This window comes from Pseudopipra pipra, chromosome 1 (genome assembly GCF_036250125.1).
Source record: "Pseudopipra pipra isolate bDixPip1 chromosome 1, bDixPip1.hap1, whole genome shotgun sequence".
Classification (NCBI taxonomy): domain Eukaryota; kingdom Metazoa; phylum Chordata; class Aves; order Passeriformes; family Pipridae; genus Pseudopipra; species Pseudopipra pipra.
The window spans coordinates 18,767,255-18,788,965 of NC_087549.1; the positions used below are offsets into that span (position 1 = coordinate 18,767,255).

The following is a 21,711-nucleotide window of genomic DNA, read 5'->3' on the forward strand; positions in this document are numbered from 1 at the left end:
ACAAGTGAGTTATTATAGAATATTGCTTTCCAGAAGTATTATGTCTATGTTTCCTACAGACATTTAATATGCAAAACCAAAAGGTAATTTTTATGAAATGCAAGTCCAGAACACGACTCACTGTGTCTGGGAAAAATTATTTGCAATATCTATCAACTCATACTTTCCTTCAGAAATTAACTCCTAGACAGCTTTAAATCAAACTAATTTTCTGTATTTTCTGAAAAATGAACAAGATAATGAAAACAAAACAGATGCACTTCCAACTACTTTAAGACTACTGTAAGTTTGTGGATCCTAAGACAACAAATTTCCCGTTTTCAAACACCTTGTGGATGAGTATTTAGATTTACATGGACCTGAAGTATCACTCAGTTTTGAATAATGGCAATAAATGAGATCAAATGACAGGGAGAAGCTGGGGGAAGGGGAAAGGAAGACTCAACTCTTTAAATAAGAATTATTCTAGTGCAGAGCAATTCATCTGTTTCCTTAACAGATTTCAGGTTTCAATAGGAAACTACTATATACACAACTTGAACTAAAAAAGGAAACAAGATTAGACCATAAAGTACTGATAGCAGTTGTTTCTGAGGCACTGCACAAAAGAAGGAGTCAGCTTGTTGTCAATAAACATGCATGTACTTGCATGTTTAGATGCAAGTATGGAATACGCTTTGGAGAAAGCATTTGTTTATTAACACAAACTACTATTCATTATTTGTGCTAACAGATACAGAAAGCCATTAGCATTTGCACTCAAGACACATCAAGTAAAAAAAGAACACCATGATAAATATACCTCTCTGTCTATAGCTCACTACAGATGGTAAAAAAGAACCACAAAACCAACACCAAAACACACCCGCATAAAAAACCCCCAATAATCCCATACAACTCATAACACCCTCTTCTTTGGTGTAAGCCCATTTACATAAGTTCAAGACAATCACAGAATCACAGAATTGACCAGGTTGGAAAAGACCTCTGAGATCATCAAGTCCAACTCTTGATCCAACACTAGACCATGGCACAAAGTGCCACATCCAGTCTCATCTTAAGAACCTCCAGGGACAGTGAATCCATCACCTCCCTGGACAGCCCATTCCAATGATTACTCTCTCTGTAAAAGAATTTTTTCTAATATTCAACCTAAACTGCCCCTGGAAGAGCTTAAGACCGTGTCTTCCTCTTGTCCTGCAGCTGGTTGCCTGGGAGAAGAGACTGACACCCACCTGGCTACAACAACCCATTAACCCTCATTCCTGTTTCTCTGATTTTAAGACATTGTACAGTGATTACAATTACAGGCAGAACACTTTCTGAAAAAGAAAGATACTCCACTATCTTAGTCTTTTGGTAGATCAACAGTACTTTGCGACGCATTTGCACATCAGGAATTTGCTTTCCATTTCCCTTCCACCCCAATTCTCCCATCCCTGTGATCTGAAGAAGGCAGGCTATTTTCAAGCCCAATACCTACAAAAAGGCTTCAGTTATACTGTTCACCTGCTTAGATTGCACTGGAGTAAAAATGGACAGAGGAAAAGCTTGCTGCGTTAAAGGAAGGAAGTATATTGATTGAAAATAATGACTGAAATTCAATGGGAGTAATGAGTATGACAACAGCTACAGTGTCCTGTATTTACTGATACTTTCTAGCATACGTTAAAAGCCACTAAATGCAGTTTTATGTGATGACAAGTTGAACCATCTCGTACTGTCGAACATTTCCAATTTAAAGTTAGTTTTTACTTTCAGATTTGTGCTAGAAATCAGTCAGAGGAAGTCACATTACTCAAGTCAAAATGCACAAAAGACCACACTACCATATTTCTTGTATTTGCATAACATCTTTTTTATCAAGTTAACCATTTCATTAATCACACTAACTTCTAAATCCAGAAATTATTTGATAATATTAAGAAACCAACCTTGACATAATGTCACATAACACAGAAATTACAATATTTTTGAAATATGTCTTCTACAACTGTTTCCAGAGAAGACCTAAATAAAGGCTTAAGCCATGGCTTCATCCTATGGTAAATAACTTACAGATTTTTAGTACTTGCAGAAAATGGATTGTCTCAAATATCTTCAGAAATAGTTTCTAAAAACTTACAACATTTAATCATGAATACAAATTTTCACTATTCTGTGAAAATTATTCTGTAATTACATTAAGGTGCTAAGTTACTGAAGAGCTCATTAAAAAAGACATACTGTGCTTTAAACCATAATATTGATCACTTTTTACTGATCCCCATGTTCCAAAAGGCCAAGTTTCAAAACATCAAACACTTATAAAGGCTTTGAGCAGGAGTCAACACCAAAATAACTGCTGGTAAAAGTCTCAAGCGAAACATATACTGAAAATATGAAGGTTCAGAAGACATATTCTTATGATACTAATTTCCATGTCTGAAAGCAAATATGGTTCCTGCAAAATCATTGAGCTGTAGAGAGTGTTTTGTAGCCACAGTCTAATACTTCGCGTAAGTAAGTTGGAAGTCAGAGTTCTATGATTCTACATTTTGGAGCTAAGAAGAAAACTACTACCTGTAGTTAAGACTATTGCAGTTCTTTAAAATTTCTTTTACCCTCTACATAAAATATAAGTGTAGACTTCCTTAATTTCAATGTGCTCCATTGCGGGGTGGGGGTAGGGGGAAGAAAAAACAGATCAGTCTACAGTCAGAGATGGCAATTGCTGTCCTGAGACTCAAACAGTGCTGATGGGATACTTCCACAATATATATATATATGACAAGAATCATCAAACTTTTGACCAAGACTTGAAGGCACAAGACTACAAGTGCTTTAACTGTATGTACACTACAAAACAAAACCATGTAGACATGTAAAGATGTGTCCATAGAAGCACAGTGGACACAGATTCACATAAGAGAAATGTGTTTGTTATAAAAAAAGTTGAGACAGTTCCAGTTACAATTTATTTTTAAAGTTCATTCAACAGTGTCTTAATGCACGAAGAAGTTAAAAGTGAAAAATTAGTGAATTATTGAAACAAGTCACTAATAGATGTTCCTTTCCTTTTATGCTGCTCCATCCCTTTTTTCAGTCTTACCAATAAATACTGAACATTCTAGATACAATAATAAGTATCAGAAAACTGTCAGTTTACTAGACTGAATATTATGTGTGCTTCATCAAAATTGCAACTTCTTTGCTGTACTCACATTCTTTTCACTTGGAGTTTTAAGTTACAATTTGCTTCACGCAAAAATGACTTGCAATTGTGAAATGTTGCCCTGACTTGATGTTAGAGCAAAGCATTAGGATGGCATAAATTAAACAGTCATGATCACAGTAATCAGACTAATATAGCACACTGCCTTTGTTTTTCTTCTGGAAAGTATTTAACACTATCTTTTTTAATACTTTCATTGGAATATATTAAAATAATATTTGACACTGTTCTTCCTTACCTCCCACTCTTTAGCAGCATCTTCAGTAGTAGATTCTTCACTAGTTTCAGGCTCTTCCTTCTTTTTCACTACTATAAATCCAGGTTCCCTAAGAGACTCCCCAGTATCTTCTGCATATATCTCTGGACTCCACTGGATAAAGAAGACATACAAGTGATCTGTCCTAGAGAAGTCAAATAATGATACGGAGAAGAAAGATAAGTTCTGTGATCTTTTGGATCCTGTCTAACAACATGAAGTATTTAAGGTTAAAATGAAAATACTTACTATTTCATGTTTCACTAGGTATTAGAGATATATTTGAAAAGAACTAGTTAGCTCTTTTTTTTTCTTTTTAATTATATGAAACTGACACTGGAGGAAAAACGGGAAGCAATTTGGTAATGTATTAACCGTGATTTCATATTCAAGTACACGTTTCAACCACTTCTGTCCCATTGGAAACCTCTGCTTACAACTGAAATAACTTTCAAAATAAAACACCAAGGATTTTTTATTTTATTTAAAAAGAGTTACATAAGAACAAACAAAACTGGAATTTAAAGATGCCTGCATGTCTGTTTTCCCTACTCCTGAAGAAGAGATGAACGTTCCCAAGACATATAACTAAAATTATACAGATTATGAGAATTACTACAGACATGAGGGAATAAGATTGAAAGCATGCAGACTACTCTGACTGCATTAAGTACCACAATTCAAAATTACCTCCTTTTAAGTTACCTGCCACAAATGGCATGGTTTTCCAGTTTGGAAGAGTAAAATGCCCAAATTCACAGAAGAAAGTTATTTGCAATCCTACTAGATGTCAGTTTGTACTGTTTGAATATTTCCTGTAGGTGCACAGACAGAACACTAAGAAAAAGGACCTGCAACAAATCCACTAGTATCTCTTCATCGTGGAAAAGAGACTCAGAGTTAGAGCTTTATGGCTCTGGTTACAAGAATTTGACTATTCCTTATGTCTCTCTTCAGAGATATTGACTACAGTCAATCTGCATACTGGATTAGCCTAAAGAACAATATTTGAACATTCTTCCCCACCTCCCCTTACTAAATCCTTGCAAAACTGAATAGTGGAAGAATACCAAGAGATACAGAGCAGTATCTCTGCAAAAAACTGCAGTTTTGTTTTTCATGTGCCTCTGCCTAAAGGGATGCTGCACACAGGTGTGCAGTTAAGAGTCTCTAACCAGGGTCAGTTAATCAGTTACCCTTGTTAAAATTAAGGTTCCTGGACAACACTGATGAAAGGAAAAAAAAATTCTCTGGCAGTAAGAGAGTGTAAAATATTTCAGATGCATGAAGTTAGATAAATTCTTTTACAGAAGTCAAAACAAGAAGATGCAGACTCCTCATACACTGAATGAGGTATCAATTTTAAGATGTCATAGCACTTCTCAAGAACTTGGAATTGTGTATAATTACAGCAGCTAAAAATAAAGGCCCACAAAGCTTGATGCTTAAGGAACTCTTAAACGCTTCTTCCCAGACTAGCTCATTTGACATTAAGAACACTGAAATACTGCAGGTTGCCAGATACCGACTTTTCTCTCCTACCACCAGGTGAAGAAGACAACTGGATTGACACTAAATGTTTTTACTAGCGCACAGTAGCATTCATCAACGTTAACACCAAATTAAGAAAACAAACAACTCAATGTGAGGATGTGACTTTTTGTGTACAAAAAAAACAGGATACAAAAAATGAATAAAGAACTGGTACTATACTCTCCATGCAATTAGAGAGAGACCTTTTATAGGTGGAGTAATTTCAAGATCAGATACAGACTGCAAACTAAGAACCATCTTCCAAAACAGGTAATAAACTCTGCCTTATGCTGAAGATAAGTACTTGCTCTGCTACATTAGAAAATGAACAAAAGAGACAATAAACATTTTAATCAACGGAGCTAGACATCATTGCCATATGTGAAACATTTATCAGTTTTCAAATTAAATATGACACTGATAGAACAAGCAAATTTGAGTTGACTGTAATGACAAGAGGATACCTGGCCCAGACAGGATTAACTACATCAGAATCAGTGCAACAAGACATTTGACTCAAGAATTTGCATCATCTCCTCCACTTAAGAGGAAGCAGGAGTGATGTTTAAAAGTGGACTAGTGATGTACTAGCGTAGACTCAATTCTACCTGTTGGATAACTCAAATAACTTTGATGTAACTTCAGTCCACTACACATTTCTATTCACAGAGGACATGAAAAAAAGACTACTGCCTTTCTTGTTGCAACCAACTTCAGTATGAAATGATTATGTTTGTAATCAACCTTTTCTCCTTTAGATTAAAGAACCCCACTTACTTCTAATTTTCTTTATATGTTACACTTTCTAGGCATTAATTAGTCTTGCTGTTTTCCTCTGGCTCTTTCCAATTGATCCATATCTGTCCTCAACTGCAGTGCCTCAACTGGACATTCTATGCCATTCAGCTCAAAAGAAAAGATGGAAAAGTGACTTCATCATTGTGAGTAAGTATTTATACAAGATGATAGCTTTTTGTTTCTTTCTTTTCCCCCCACTCTTTGTCAAGGATGTAATAACCTCAAAAATCACATTCAAGTTGAAAATAAGCCACAGTTTCCTAAAAAAGATCATTTCAGAATACAAGACTGTACAAGTGAGCATAGACATGTCATGTCTTTGAGTGCAAAAAATTTAGATATTTTTCCAGCAGACATACTTAATTTGCTTCCTGGAAAGGTTTCATGTTCCATATATGAAGATAAGACAAAAGGGCCCCAGCTAGCTCTTCTGAACTCAGAGTTCTAAGAAGTAGAGAGAATTTTTAGGAAGTTTCTAAATAACGGGAAGGACAGGTAATAACAATAAAAACTTTGTTGCAGAACTCACTTCCTCCACCATACATAGATTCACTTACTTGAATCTTTCTTTCAGTAATTACTTGCTACAAACAAAAGCCTAAATAATACCATGAGAAATTACTGGCAGAATCTACAAGTAACTCAAGTAAATCAGTAAAATTTCAGTAAGGTAATGAGGTATTCCAGGGGCAAATACAAACCAAATCAACAATGTCCTCAGATGCTGACTTGTTTTTGTGATGCTTTATAGACACAGTCACTGAAAAATTCTGAATGGTGCAGAAAAATGAAGCTCAAAGACCTATTGTGAAGTGTTGATTTTTACAGTTTACCTCCTTACCTTTCTTGAGGAACAGCAAACCAGTACTCATGTTTTTTGTCCCTCTGTGCATACTGTTGCATTGATGCACTTGCTTGAGAAACAAATGTTTTTCTCATGGGTTTTCCAACCCTGAGAAGCAGAAACTTGTGAGATCGATGTCGTCTTTTCTCTTTTGTAACTGAAGATCCTGTTAATAGAGAAAAAGTAAGCTATCCACAGTGTACAAAAAAGCTTAACAAAATCACTAACTAATTTTGTATTAGGCAGTACAGGTATATAGGACACATATAAACAAGTAATGGGAGACAGGGTAATATAAGTAGTAATAATCACTTGTCTATTATGTCAATTGCATCAGCAGAATATACTTCAGAGTACAACACATTCAACAATTGTTACATTCATTTCTGGAGATCCCATTATGATAGTACTTCATCCATGACTGAAAGTATCCATGACTGAAAGGTATTCTCAAAGTGTTCCACTCATCACTGAATCAGACAACCCTCCCACTATTAAACAGATACACCACATACATGCAAAAGATACAATTCTACATATGTACTTTGCCTTGATTCGTACATGTCAAACCTGTTCATTACTTTTCATTTGCAACAGGAGAAGTTCTAACACTACTAATACAGGATTAATTTTACTTTATTAGCTATATCAAACAGCTCAATGGCATGAACACCATCTCAGGATGAAGTATACTGGATGTTACAGTACAGATTTCTCCCTCCAGCAGTATATTTAATTAAACTAATACAGTTATATGATTACCCTCAAGATCTGGATTGTAAAGTCAGCACAAGGTAAAGGAAGAAGCCTTCTTACAATTGTTTCTTTACTAGATCAATTGCCCAAATCCTCCAGCCAAAAGAGATTTTTATAAAGGAAGGAAGGAAAGAGTAAATTTAAGAGTTCTGATCATCAGTTATGACAACAAAGGACTTATCCTAGCTCTGGTATTAAATTTACATACAGATTGTGTTCCAGTTTGCTAGGACACTCAATTTTTCTTTACAGTTGAAATTCTCCTTCAGTTTTTATGCAGACCAGAGATCCACTAAGCACAGAAAACATCACCTTTTTGATCTATCAACATTGCTACTGTATCTTTTCTCAATCAGATTTTCAGCAAAGAGTTTAGAATAGCATTGCTCCCCAAAAGAATGTTTTTCCCAGCAACTATTTAAATGTGCACCTCCTAATTTTCAGTCAACATTTTAGAATTATACCTGATTTATACAGTATCGTAAATTAATCATAACATGCATTATTTGCAAGTATTTTATAAATGTGTATGCTCAAAGGTAAATTGTCATATTAAACAAAAACACCACTAAAAAGAAACAAAAAAGATGGTTTCATAGGTCTGGCACATGAACTTTGTGGCACTGTTAGGTAAGTACTCCTAAAATGACCTGATATCTGGTATTTTGGTCCTTCAAATACAGTAGTTTAGAACTTCCCTGAGCTCAGAGAAGTGGGATGATATAGCTCCAGCTAGCAGACAGAATAAAACCAAACAATTTAGCCCTACCCCTAAGTCTCAAAACAGCTATTTAAGATGCTCTTTTTTTTGGTGTGTTCTCCAATATATTCTTGCATATTTGATATAGACTTAATGAGAAAGGATTTCAGCAATGGCTATTGTGTGTCTCATGCTTCTTGTTTTTCCTTTCAATCTCTGCAAATACTTAGTTGACTAAGCAGCAGACATGTCATTAATGGTATTTCAGCTTGTTTATACACACAGAAAACTATAGACCATTACAGTTTCTCCAAAGTACCAACTACATCTAGCTTTATTTCAGTTCAGAGGTTAACATAAGTGTCCGTAAAAACAGGAGAGTATAACAGAGTTCTGGGTAATAAAAGAATTAAAAACAGATATAAGGGAGACCTTTTTAGTTATTCTAGTCTACTCACAATTATCTACTTGCATTGTGTCATCTGTTCAATATTCAGAAGAAATAGATCATTAATTCCAAACTCAGAAACATATGACCTCTGCAAAGACCAAAAAATAGTAGTTCCCGAACCCTAAATGCTCAAAAATCCCACAGAAGAAAAAAAATAATCAATGAAGTCCTTGTTGTATAAAAGAAATTAAAAGACTGTCTAGGTAACTTCATGATCCAAAACTCGTAGTATGACTGCTTCAGAGTTTTATTCTGACTGTGTTCATGGTATTTCAAATTTTAAATGACCTAGTATTTTTAGTGTCCTACTGTTAATAGATCTCTCATATTTAGTCTGATGGCTTTCAAAAGTTAAACAGCAGATCTATGCTTTTACCTTGGTTCTATTTAATTGTACCTGTAGAAGCTTCACCAAATCTACCTAACTTGCAAAATATTAATTCTTAATTTACTGGTTTATTTGCATTCTGCTAATACAGCATGCAAGAATAACAAACATAATTCCTACTGAAGTTGAATTGAAGTAATTGGTACAAATCTCCAAAAAGGAACCCTTGTTTTTTTAACTTTTTTCTTTCTATTTTACCCCCTCAAACTTGAGCGAGGTCATAACACCACGTGCAGCTTTCCAGCACTCTTCTGTGAGACTGTATGCAGACACTATTTGGTTATCTGTGTATATACTCCGTGAGTGTACAGATCACATAACACATGAAAAACCTGCAGTTATTATGAAAAAATATTTCAGAAAACCAAAACTAAAGCATTTAACACAACCAAATTACAAATAATATTCAATTGTAAGAAAAGCGGCAATTGCAGCAAAAAACACTTAGTACCTGCATTTTTTACTGCTAGCTGACATATTTGCCAGAAGACTACTTTTAATATTTAAGGCATAAAAGTCAAACTTATTACAGAATGATGTAACAATTCATCTGCTTCAAATTTCAAAATTCAGTACTTCCTTAACAGGAGAAGAAAAAAACCAAAATGAAGACAAAACCAACAAAAACTATTATACCAGATTCTGAAGTGTAAGACAAATTTCTATCATCCAAAGAGTGCACCTTTCTACTAAATATAATTTCGACTTTTAATTATTAAACATAAAAAAATTGGACCTTCAAATGCACTTCACATATCTTTAATGCCTATCACACATAAACAGATTTTTTTCTAGCCCCCAAAATATTGCACAATTAAAACAACTACTTTATTTATCTCCATTAGTAAGATAGCAAGGCATCAGAAAGTGACCTATGATTTTTTTAAAAAGCAAAATCAAATACATACAGAAGCATATTTAAGTTGCTTAAAGGCACAGCATTTTTCAATATGAAAAACTTCAACAGACCTTCTGGATAAATTCCAACTAATAATTCCAGGCCCTGATCTTTGCAGAAGAAAAAAGGTACTCAAGAAATAAAACCTAGTTGTTCCCTGTATCCATACCATTAGTGTCTTATCATCTAGCTCTTATTTGTCTTGAGAAATGTTTTTTGGATGTTTAACCTTGTTCTAGTCATCATGAAAGTACGACAAGATGCAAGTGAAATAATATACTTAAAGTATCAAACCTAGTGTTAAGACTCTGGTGTTTGTTGCTCACACCATAAATCTTAAACACAAGGCAGACATGCCATAAATAACCAATTCAGTCCCCAAAATTCATTCACACGCATGTACACTGTGATCAAAATTTAAGTGAGAGCTAGCTGATTGCTAAAGAACATTTTTAACTGTGACCAAGGTATCACAGACCTGATTTTATAGGCTTGTTTAAATCTCCCCTAGAAAGATACTGTGATTTAGTATGACCAGAAATACAATTTCAATGAGGAAAAGTTACAGTAACAAAGTTATCTGTGTTTTCAGTTTCCTGAGCAATATTTTCTCCACTACTTTAGGTCGTTTAGCTTTGGCTATCTTCAAGCTCATGAGAAACATAACTGATACATGGGGAGAGGTGTCACACAGAATGAAAACAAAGTGCAAAAATTCTATTGAACTGTAGGGTGATACTTTGTCAATCCAAAGGCTAACACTGTATCCATAAATACTCATTGACTCACCTTCTAACCGCCCATCTCCTGCAGATACAGTTTTCTGACTAATTTCTTTTTGTGAATCCTGTTGCATGTTTTCTCTTTGTTGTTTTGTTTGTTGCATAGTGTGGGTCTTCCAGAGCTTGCGGAGTTCTTCAACTTCTGTCTCCGAGTGTTGAGTTTGCTCTCCCACTACTTTTCCTTTGTTAGCTGTCTCTTTCTTTTGAGAGTCTGTGGTATCTTCACAAGGTGGACATTCCTCTTCCTTCTCATTATCTGGTTCTTTTCCTAGTGAGGAATCTTGATCCTTGTCAACTTCTGCCTCTTTGCCATGATCCTCACTACTGTGTGATCTTTGCAATGACTGCTGGGGGACATCTGTAGTATTTTCAGGAGGTTCTCGTTCCCCCTTTATAGACATTTTAGCACTTTCTGAACTTAAGTGGGTACCAAACTGTTTAACACTTACAGCCATTTCGGCACTGGGCTTTAAGTCACTGGCAGCTTCATTTGAGTCTGAAATGACTGTTAAACATTCAGCACTAGTCTGGTTTATTGTTTGGACAGATTCAGATGATGCTCCAGAAGATTTATCTTGTCGAAGCTCATCTGAGGAAACAAGTTCTTCACGTATTGGAGAGAGTTCTGATTCTGTGAATACATCTTCTGAAAGAGACTCCTCTGTGCTCCTTGGGGCAGTACTAGCACTGTCATTGCCTGTATCCCGCATCCTGGAATCCATTTCATCTGTATTGCTCTTTGCAGATTTCTTGGAATGGCAATGTTCTCTTACTGACAGCTGTTCTACATCTCTGTTGGGCAAATAAGAATGTTGCTATAACAGTCACCTTTTATATCAAGCTCATTTCTTTATTAAGTTTAGTTTAAGCTCTTAAAAAACAAACTCCAAAAAACAACTTAATCCAGAGCATTAGTAATATACAAGCATAAAATATAACACTGTAACAGTAAACATAGCAGACCTTTTGCCAGCATGACATCGCTAGGACTTTCCAAGTCCATGACACTACTTACACAAGGACAAGTTCTCCTGTGAAACCAACTAGGTTGTTTGAGGCACTTAAAGTGTAAAAATAAAATAAACGCCAAAGTAAAAACAACAAAGAGCTACACACAACTATAACCTCTAAAGGTAAAAGCCATCCACAATCTTTTAAGTTTTGTCTACCAAAGAGGCCAGTACAGTTGTACATATCTCTCCCACTCTATGAGGAAGTTGTCACCTAGCTCACAGGTAAGAAGTGAATGGCAGAAATCATCTGGTCTAACCTTAGCTATCTGAGCCAGTCAATGCAGAACAACAGGAACCATCAACATAGATGTTACTATTGTGCCCATGGCATTTCTGCTAAAACAGGTCTTCAGCAGGTACCTAACTTTGAAGATACCATTGTCTGGCAAAATAAATCCCCAACTACTTGTACAACTGAAGATGTGATAAATAACATAAGTAAAAAGCAAGCATAAAAACTTATTTTCCCCATAGCAAATAGTCTTACTCAAACCTGCCTTTCAAGATGAGCTAACGAGAAATTCTATGAGTTTTAGAAGAGGAGAACTAGAACGGTACTGTGAACATGCTCAATTACATCTACAGAAGTCAAGCTTTTCCCCTGTTGTCAAAAAAAAACCATGAGCAGTACACAACCTTCATAAATTCTCTCATTTATCTTGACTAGAGTTCTCAATTTCCTTGCTATCACAAGCCCATCACCTCTTCCATTACCTATTAAACACTTCTAAGAAGCTTGTATCCTAATCTTGTATCTTGAAGGATAATATATTCACTCTACTGTTCTAAAAAACTTTATTCAGTTAGGTCATATTAGTGAGACAGTGCTGAAATTCAAGATGTTTTTGAGAAGCTTATGCACCCTTTATCTAAGTGTTAAGGTGGAACCGATATTATGCTGCTGCTGCTGGAGCAATTCTGCTTATAAAGCATGTAGGTTAGACTTTAGAATTTATTACCTATTAGACTGGGACATTTCCTAGATTTTTCAGGATTATGCTGGTAATAGGTGCTCTTATAGAAGCACAACCTAAGGTTCATGAAAACCCCAAGACATCTGTATGTGGTCAGATATTTTTTTGTCCAGTTTCAGCACAGATTGTGGCTTACATATAGAAACCACACAACACAAAATTGCAGTTTTAAGAACCAAAGAATCCGTTGCGTTCACAATCATTTTCCATATCAATAATCTGAATACTAAGATGGTTTTCCCAAATTTAAGCAGGTTTGACAGTTGGCAAAATTGGGAGAAAAGAGGGTTAATTGTAACAGGGGAATATTTAGGAAAAAAACAGTGAGAAAATATGATTTAAGTCTAAACCACCTCAAGATATAGGTCTTGTCAGATCTAGCTGCAGCTGTCGGGACTTCTGTTTTTACAGACTTGAGAAATTTGATTTTTTTTTTCCCTCAAATTTACAAATATGCCTCAAATTTTTTGTGAGGCTACAGTAAAAAGGTGTTGGGACTGAAGAAAATGCTAGAAGTATTTTATCTAATAGTTTATAAAGTTGACATGAAAGATACATCAAACTGGACATACAGGGCTCTGAACGCACAGTATGACCTTTTATTAAACAGATATGTTTTCATTCCATATGAATTCATATTATAAACAAAACAGAAAATATGTGCTACAGGAGCACAAAAATCAACAGGTCATGGAAGGTAGATTTGTAAGTAATTACTAAGTAATTAACAAGCTAAACATGCTAGAAAAAAAGTTGTCTTGCAACTGCAGTATTATGATTCACACAGGTAGGTTAAAAGGAGTCATCTAATTTTCATTATCTTATTCCTTCCACTGTACACCAACTGAAGTAGGAACTGTGAGCAACTTTTTAAAACTCATTCTGGAAAATAAACTTCCAGAAAAGCAATCATGCTGAAGACATCCCCATTTTGTATCAAAAGCCCCAAAGTACTTCTGCAGCAATATGTACCTTCAGTTGCTCTTTCAACAGACAGATGACTTCAGGCAGCCAAGACACCAGTTCACTACCAGGTCTATGCCAAAACTGAACTTAAAAATGGTAGGAGGCAACTCAAATATCTGGATGTCCAGAAGTAATAAGATTATCAAGAAAGATGTGCTTAGGGTATTACCTATAAGAACTGTAAAATGGCATTTTTCAGAGTTCTAAATATCTTTACACCTTAATTAAAATAGCTGCATTTAAGATTTACACATCAAGTAAACAGATTTACACTCGTACACCTAGACAATTCTACCTTGGTTAAAGGTAGATAGTCATGGTAGTGTGCAAATTTTTGTGCTTTATGAGCTGAAATAGGTAAAATGGGGCCTTTACCTGATTATTTTTTTAAATCCTTTTTGGTTTTTAAAGACAGAATTTATCCTACTTCTGAGAACAGTATAAAAATTAGGCAACAGACAGAACTGAACGAAGATTTTTAATAATGCTGTTTAAAGTTGGTTTTAAATGCCTGCCAGGCTAAGCACCAGTTTAGCTCACTGATGCAAATTTGTGGTTTACACCAAACAAGGCTACACCTAAAGGTGAATATGTGGCCCCTACTCTAGCCCAAAAGGGAATAAATATATTCCTAGTCACATGAAAACACACACAAATCTTAGAAAATGAGTCTATAACCATTTGTCAGAGGAACAAGGATTTGGGAAGCAAGTGAAAAATGGTAAACAATGAAGATTCACACGTAAGACTTTTTATGTTGCACTTTTCTATAAGGGTCTTTCCAAGTCAACTTTTGATGTTCTTTCTTAACAAAGAAAACAAGGAAAACACTCATTTGCTGCTTTTGTATGGCCAACATATGGCTACAGTTCAAATTTACTCAAAGCTTTACAAATACTATTCTATCTTACATGCTTAATGAATCCTTAATTTTGCTGTCCACAATTTCCTTATACAGAGCAGCTGACATCACTTCTTCCATTGGACACATGATGCCATATTCTTCACAGCCGTTCTCTTGGACCAGAGGATCCATTTTATGAGGATCAAACATTATATTATTTGGCGTCACTAGCAGCACACCATTGACCGTACCCTAAAATGAGAGAGAAAAGAAGTGGTAATTTTTCTCCTTCATATTTCAGCTTCTTCTCCATCTTTTTGGTAGGAAAAAGGTATGTTAGTTTTTTTTTTAAGCATCTTTAAATTTAGGTAACCTGATACAGTTTCTTATGTTTTGCAGTCATGTAGAAATGTAACTTTTTCTGAGGAAGCAAATTAATGTCTCCTATTTTCCCCAGAGAAAGGTTTTGTTCCTCGCAACTAATCAATAACTGGTTTTAGTAAAATAAGAAACCCTTGCACCCTAATGAATACACTAAACAGCTCCTCTGAGGGTAAGGAGACATCCTTCCCAGATAACCACAGAGCTTAACTGGTAGGTCTGCAAGCAATTTCAAGCATCATCTAAAACTTGACTCTTAACTCTTCTCACTTTCTGCTATTTAATCGAGAACAAAAAAAGAGAGACCTTCAAAAACTGCCATTTATCTTCGTTTTCTTTACACAAAAATAACACGGTAGCCAATGCAAGTCATTCTAACTTAATGGACCTGTTAACTGATTGGACAAATATGTTTACAGAATGGAAATAGAATAAAAAGCACTAAAGACTTTTAAAGATGCAACTTTGGATGGATTTAATCACAATGATACTGCTGCAGTACATGAAGTAGATTTTAAACTTTGAGTATGAAAAATTTTAACGTTGCTATTCATATTATGAACTGCAGCATTCTTACACAATCCAGCTGTAAAAACAAAGGTAATTTACAATATGTTGAACTTTTTTTAAACAAAAGTGTTAGAAACACATGCCAACACCAACAACACTTGCCTGCTACAGAAATTCATTTAACTGTTAAAACAGCAGAGTTTGAGCTAAAACTATGAACTGGAGGAAATCTAGCTTTAAGTAGAATGACAGGGATCCTTCAGTTACAGATCTTGAGTCCTAAAGACTACAAATCTGGAGAGATTTGTCCAAGAATCGGAAAAGAGTCACTTCGTGTACTGTTGAAAGTTATCAGGAAATTAATAAATATTCAGCTTACTGATAAAACATTCACAGTTATTACAAACATTGTACATTGGGGGGATTGTTTGTTTTCAGTTTCATTTCAAGAAGACATATCAGGGCAGCATGAAACACAGCTACAATCCTTCCCAACTCCAGAAATTTGTTCTCAGGTGACAGCTGACAACCTTCACAGGAGAAAAATGAAGTTGCCATTAGTAAGGAGAAAGGAAAAGAGTTTCAGAAGCAGCTCCAGCATCTAGATGTGATTCCTTTTAGTAGTTCAGCGCCTAGTCAGGTTTTATATGTGTCTTTTAGAGTCCAACACATATACCAAAGACTTTAAAGTCAGCAGAATGTATTTACCTAATTCCAAGATACTGAAAAAAATTGTCACCGGCATTTCTTTCCCAGCACTTTCAAGGTGCAAAATAGACTTTCAAGGTGGAAAAAGGACCTCCCAAGAGGAGGACTGTCAAGAGAAGTCAACATTTTGTTATATCCACTGTAGTCTAGAAAACAAATTTAACATGACTGCAAAAGTCAGTTCCTCTCAGAAGAGCAACTGCTTCTCTTTAAACAAATATTACTTCTGTAGATTCAGTACATAATCAAAAAAAAAGCAGCAGCATCTCTATATCTGAGTTCTTTCATTAATGACCACATATGAAAGTGGAATTTTATTAATATTCTATAGATCTGATACAGAAGAGACAAGGTCATAGCCTTGATGGCAGCTGGATTAGATAATCATTGTAGGTCCCTTCCAATCAAAATATTCTTTCACTACCCATATATTACATGTGGGAAAGAAAATAGTAGTTCTAAATCCTATGCAATACCTGAGACAGAAATCTGAAAAATCATTATGAAGGGAAGATTAGAGCCAGAATGTGGATATTCACATGACCCTGTCTCTAACTGTGCTTAATATCCTGCCTCTAACAGTTAGTAGGGAGCAAGTGCAATGAACAGAGCAAACATTCCCAGGTTCCAGCCACTGCATGTTGGAGAATTCCTCTCTGTTGTCCAGGAAGTCACAGGTGTAACTAAAAGCAACTGCAAACACATACAGAATAACAGTGAGAAATGACAGTCACCTTAACGAAAGCCCCTTTGCATAATTAGACACATTGAAAAATAGGCTTTCACTAGATTTAGGTTTACGAGCAGCAGTCACAGTGATGCCAGACTCACAACTGAAACCCTATAAAACAGTTAACTAGGAGTTTCAAAATCACTTCCAGAGTGGGAAGCAGAAGATGAATCTTATAAGTTTTCTTTAGCAAACTTTGAAAATTTATCATCCTGCATCATCAGAAACCTTATCAAGGACAGGATAAGACAACACTCCAGAGGACATTTCTACCACATGTGACAAAGGCTAAATTACATGCTAAACTTTCAAAACCTGGCACTCAAATCTGAGCAAGTTCATACTCATTTCTCTCCCACGTATGGACTGATACTGCAACAGATTATACAACTCTTTAGAAACAGAATTCTACTTCAAGCTCATAGAAAATAGGCCAGAAATACACAGGTCAAAGACAAACGCTTCGTAATATTCTAATGAGAAAATACAGCACGTAAATAATATATGTAAATTTTAACCCTAGATTATATTTTTCCAGCACAGCCAATTTCTAAACAAAGGCTCATGGGCCTCATTTCCACTCCATCACAGCACCTAAAACTGATGAGTAAAGATGTGCCTCCGATGAACCTAAAAAACATCAGCTAAAGACAGGATGCCAGGAATGAAGAAAACTAACTGCAAAGAAGAACAATGTAACAAAGAAAGCTGTTCCGGTACTTGCCTCATCGACTTCTAATACAGAACTTCTGTCAATAGGCTTCAAGCCTATACACACATAGATCTGCGACCCTTTTCATCAGCCAAAAAAACCCAAAAAGTGGTTTTAGCAGATTCTTATTAATCTGTTTATCAGTAGCTGATCTGAAAATCTATTGCTGAGCAACACAGAATCAGCAGTATTTTTATATACATATCCAAACTTTCAGGCAAAGGAGAAAGTAGTTAGTGCATGATTTTTCATAAATAGTGTCCAATAGTAATTTTTCTGTGGGGTAGGAGAGAAAAGATTGTTTTTTCTGTAAAACGTTCTGAGGTAAAGTCTTTTGACAGTCTCAGTGCCTAAAAGTCTGTGCAAAACTTGTGCACTTATGAGCCAAATGGAGGTGAATTAAGTGCCACTAATTTGGAGACATTTGTGTAATGACACTACTGAGAGAATTGTAACTACTCCTTCAAAGGAAAAAAAAAATTAAAAAACAAAAACAAAACAAACAAACAAAAAAAACCCCACGAGATTTTTACCATACTGTACCTAGTGGAGAACAATACAGAATTGCTTGTTTACAGAATCAGAGGTTTATTCTGCTCACCCTATTCTGCTTTAAAATTAAAAATTAAAGCAAAGCTACACAACTACATATTTCCTTATACCATAAGGCATGTCCTTCTCCACTGTAAGTAAAAAGAATTCATTACTAGAGATACTAACATAAGAAACAGAACAGAACCTCAAGCCCTCAAAAGAATTATGTAACAGTATGTCATCAGGGAAGTTTGTCATGTATCGACTGCTTGCATCATGTCTTGAAACAAGTGGCCTGGGGAATCCCAAGAAAACAGGGAGTAAAAAGAAATATATTTATATAGACATATATAGCACATAGGTAGATGATTCATCTACCTATCTCTGACTAAATTTTACTGTATGGTTTATGATTTAAATGTGCTTTATTGTTATATCCCATACAGTAACACCTGAAGGTTTCAGTACCTTGCCATTAGTGATGTATTTGCAATTAATTTTTAGAAATTTCTCTGTAAACGCTTCCTCCTCTTCGGACGTGGATGATACCACTCTCGTAGGACGAACACATGCATGTGCTGGTGAAGCAGCTGACTCTTTCTGTTGGACTCCATCTGAATCCTAAAAGGAAATATAAAAAAAACCAAAACAGAACTTAGCAACTTATCTGTTTAAATATTAACTTTTAGAGATTTTCTGTTGTGTAATTTTTGTTTTTCTTTGACATGAAAACAAATGTAAAAATAGGGTTCCAAATCCACTCCAGCTTAGACTGCTTTGATCCAAAGGACTACAACTAATGAAGCACAGCTCTACTAGCCCCTGATAAAAAAAATACACCTGGGCAAAGATAATCAGAATCAACCTAGGAAAAAACAACAAAATAATGATCAAAACACATAAGGAGATCATACAATATTCTGTCACATGCAAAATCTGAACAGAAGTTAGCAGAAAGGATTCTTTTCCAACTTCAACAGAAGTCCTATTAAATGTCCTTCCATAATATTATACACTACTTTAAGTTGGAAGGTCAGCTAGTCTAACCCTGTTGCCAAAGCAGGCCTAAACCTACATTAGATCATGCTGTTAATGGCTCTTCCAGTTGAGTTGAAATCTTTAAGGTTGGAGATTCCACAGCCTTTCCAAGAAGCTTGCTCCAGTGTTTAGCCACCCTCATTGTGAAAAGTATTCCCCTGTTATTTAACCAGGACTTCTTGTGCAGCAACTTACAGCTGTTGCAGTCCATCATTTATGAACTTCTGAAGACCTTCACTCTTCTCACTCTGACCTGTCTACTACGTAGTACAACAGAGAAATCCAGTTTTCCATCAGTATTTTCTTCTCCAGCAAAACCCCCCCCAAAAAAACAAAAACAAAATTAAAAAAACAACCAAACAAAAAACCCACACCTCAGCCAATCCTTGTGCCTCATATGTTTCCATTCCCTGATCATCTTAATGGCCCTCCACTGGACTAGCTCCATCATGTCAATCTTTGTCTTGCACTGAAGGTGCCAGAAGTGGACACGATACTGCAAATGCAGCTTCACAAGCCACCCTTGCCTCAACCTGTTGATATCCCTCTTTCACCTGCCACTTGGTATGTGATCAGACTTCATCATCACAAGTAGACATTGTCCAACATCTCCACCAGGACACTAGTCTCAATCTCTCCTCGGCCCTTAGTTTCTCTGCAAAGCTGCTATGTAGGTAGCCAACCTTGTACTGTTACATAGGGCTCTTCCCTGTCCCAGGCAGGTCTTAGCTATTGTTGAACTTCATGAGGTTTCTGTTACTTCATCTCTCCAGAGTCTTGATGTCCCTGATGAGCAGTCCTTGTGCCTCCCTCCACTGTATTGACCACTTCCCTAATTTTTGCTCCCCACCACCAAGCTTGCTGACAGTGCATTGTGACCTGTCCCACCAGTCAGGGTCCCTGACAGATTATGAACTGTATCACCCCAATAGGGACCCTCAAGGATTCACCACAGAAAACAGTGTTCGAGACCAGGCTGGATGGGGCTCTGTGTAACTTGCTCATGGCAGGGGAGTTGGAGCTACATGATTTTTAAGGTCCCTTCCAACCCAAGCTATCCTATGATTCCATAAAAAAATAAACAAACAAACAATCTCACACACGTATTGAATAAGTTTGAACACAAAGATCCTGGCAATTTTTCCAGCCCATCTTTTACTCCACCTATTCAGTTCGCATTTCCCCAGTAACAAGGCTGCTTCGGGACAGTGTCATAGGCCTGGCTATAGTCAGGGTAAGAAACATGCACTGCTCTTCCCTCAGCTGCTGAGCCTGCCATCTCATCATAGAAAGCAATCACTTTTGTCAGGCACGATATAAGCCTTAGTACATTCACTCTGTTTCCAACCATCTTTATCATTCACACACCTTGGTTTAAGTTTCAGAGGAATTCTTTCATGACCTTCCTGGGAAGGTAAGAGTTATGCCTCTTGCTGCATACCAGTATATCGAACTAAGTAGTGAACATGAAACCCTACCAGTGACAAGACAGTGAAAAAAATTGTCTCAAATAAAAAGATACACATATAGGAGCGTGTAGATACACATATAGGAGTGTGTAGATACACATACAGGAGACTGCACCAAAGCCTATTTTATAGACACAGCAACCCTGTTTTAGAGCTTCACCCATGTTTAAAGGCTTCCATTTTATACACAATTGCTACTTTTAGTTATTAATATTACTATTTTTTAAAAATGTCAACTTCTATGTTCCCTTTGGTTTTCTGCTTTCCTGTACAGTTCTATTCACTAGTACAGACTGCAGCTAAATGCCTTTAATCATATCCAGGAACATTATGCACAACTGTTTTCAGTTCATTCTCTGGCACTACTTTAGCCTTTGCCTGCATCTTTCAACTTTTGTTAAAAAAGCAAACAAAAAACCAAAACACCCTGTAGACCACTGAACTGAATTTTGCTGAAAAAGCTAAGGAAGGTATAATTAAGAAACAAACCTCCTGGAGATAAGCTCTCCTTCTACATAAGCTTTTCTAGTAAAACCTATGTGGACACCTTCATGACACATAACTTAGCAAGTGGCTGTGAGAGTCCTCAGCTGATCTCCAAGCTCACAGTGACTAAGGTAGCTATTTCTCATCTTATTGCCACATGACACAGAAGCAGGAATAATACTGGTGGTAGACTTGCCAATTTAATGATGATGCCCTTACCATTACATATTATTTTGAAGTGGATTTTAAGCTTTATAGGTAACAAAGCATATTGGATCTTTTCAAATGTGTGCAGACTGTTGAATGAAGAGATCCTTCAAAAGCCCAGCAGCATAAGAAAGGCTTAAAAGCCTAAGCTAGTTCTTACACACACAGTAACAAAGTTAGTGAAATACACACTGATATCTTAGCTTAAGCGTAGCAACATAAAAAAAAACAAACAAACAAACAACCAAACAAACCAAAAATACAAAACCTCAAAAGACCCCAACTTTAACAGGGTTATGCAGATTATATCAGCCACATGCTGATTTGTCTTTAGCCACTTGGTTGTGTTAAGCTACTCCGAGGTTTATTAAAACAGAAATAAAAGAACAGAGTATACCATAGCATAGTTTTTGACTCAGAAGTTCAGATATTTGTTAATCATCTTATCTACCAAGAACTCAGTGATTCAAAAACCAGAGCACAGAGAGAAGGCTCATTTACATTATACAGGCAGAGGAA

General features: G+C 36.0%; 1 protein-coding gene across 5 annotated transcripts in view; it reads right to left on the bottom strand.

Moving 5' to 3' along the window:
• Window positions 1–21,711, bottom strand: part of OXR1 (oxidation resistance 1) — a 263,034-nt gene that overhangs the window by 29,978 nt on the left and 211,345 nt on the right. For all 5 annotated transcript variants that reach the window (XM_064646795.1, XM_064646771.1, XM_064646787.1 and 2 more), the window contains 5 exons: window positions 18,461–18,613; window positions 14,485–14,669; window positions 10,628–11,412; window positions 6,643–6,811; window positions 3,453–3,615 (listed from right to left, as the gene is read on the bottom strand). In XM_064646795.1, the coding sequence (XP_064502865.1) occupies window positions 3,453–3,615; window positions 6,643–6,811; window positions 10,628–11,412; window positions 14,485–14,669; window positions 18,461–18,613 (1,455 nt within the window). The remainder of the gene's footprint in view (window positions 1–3,452; window positions 3,616–6,642; window positions 6,812–10,627; window positions 11,413–14,484; window positions 14,670–18,460; window positions 18,614–21,711) is intronic.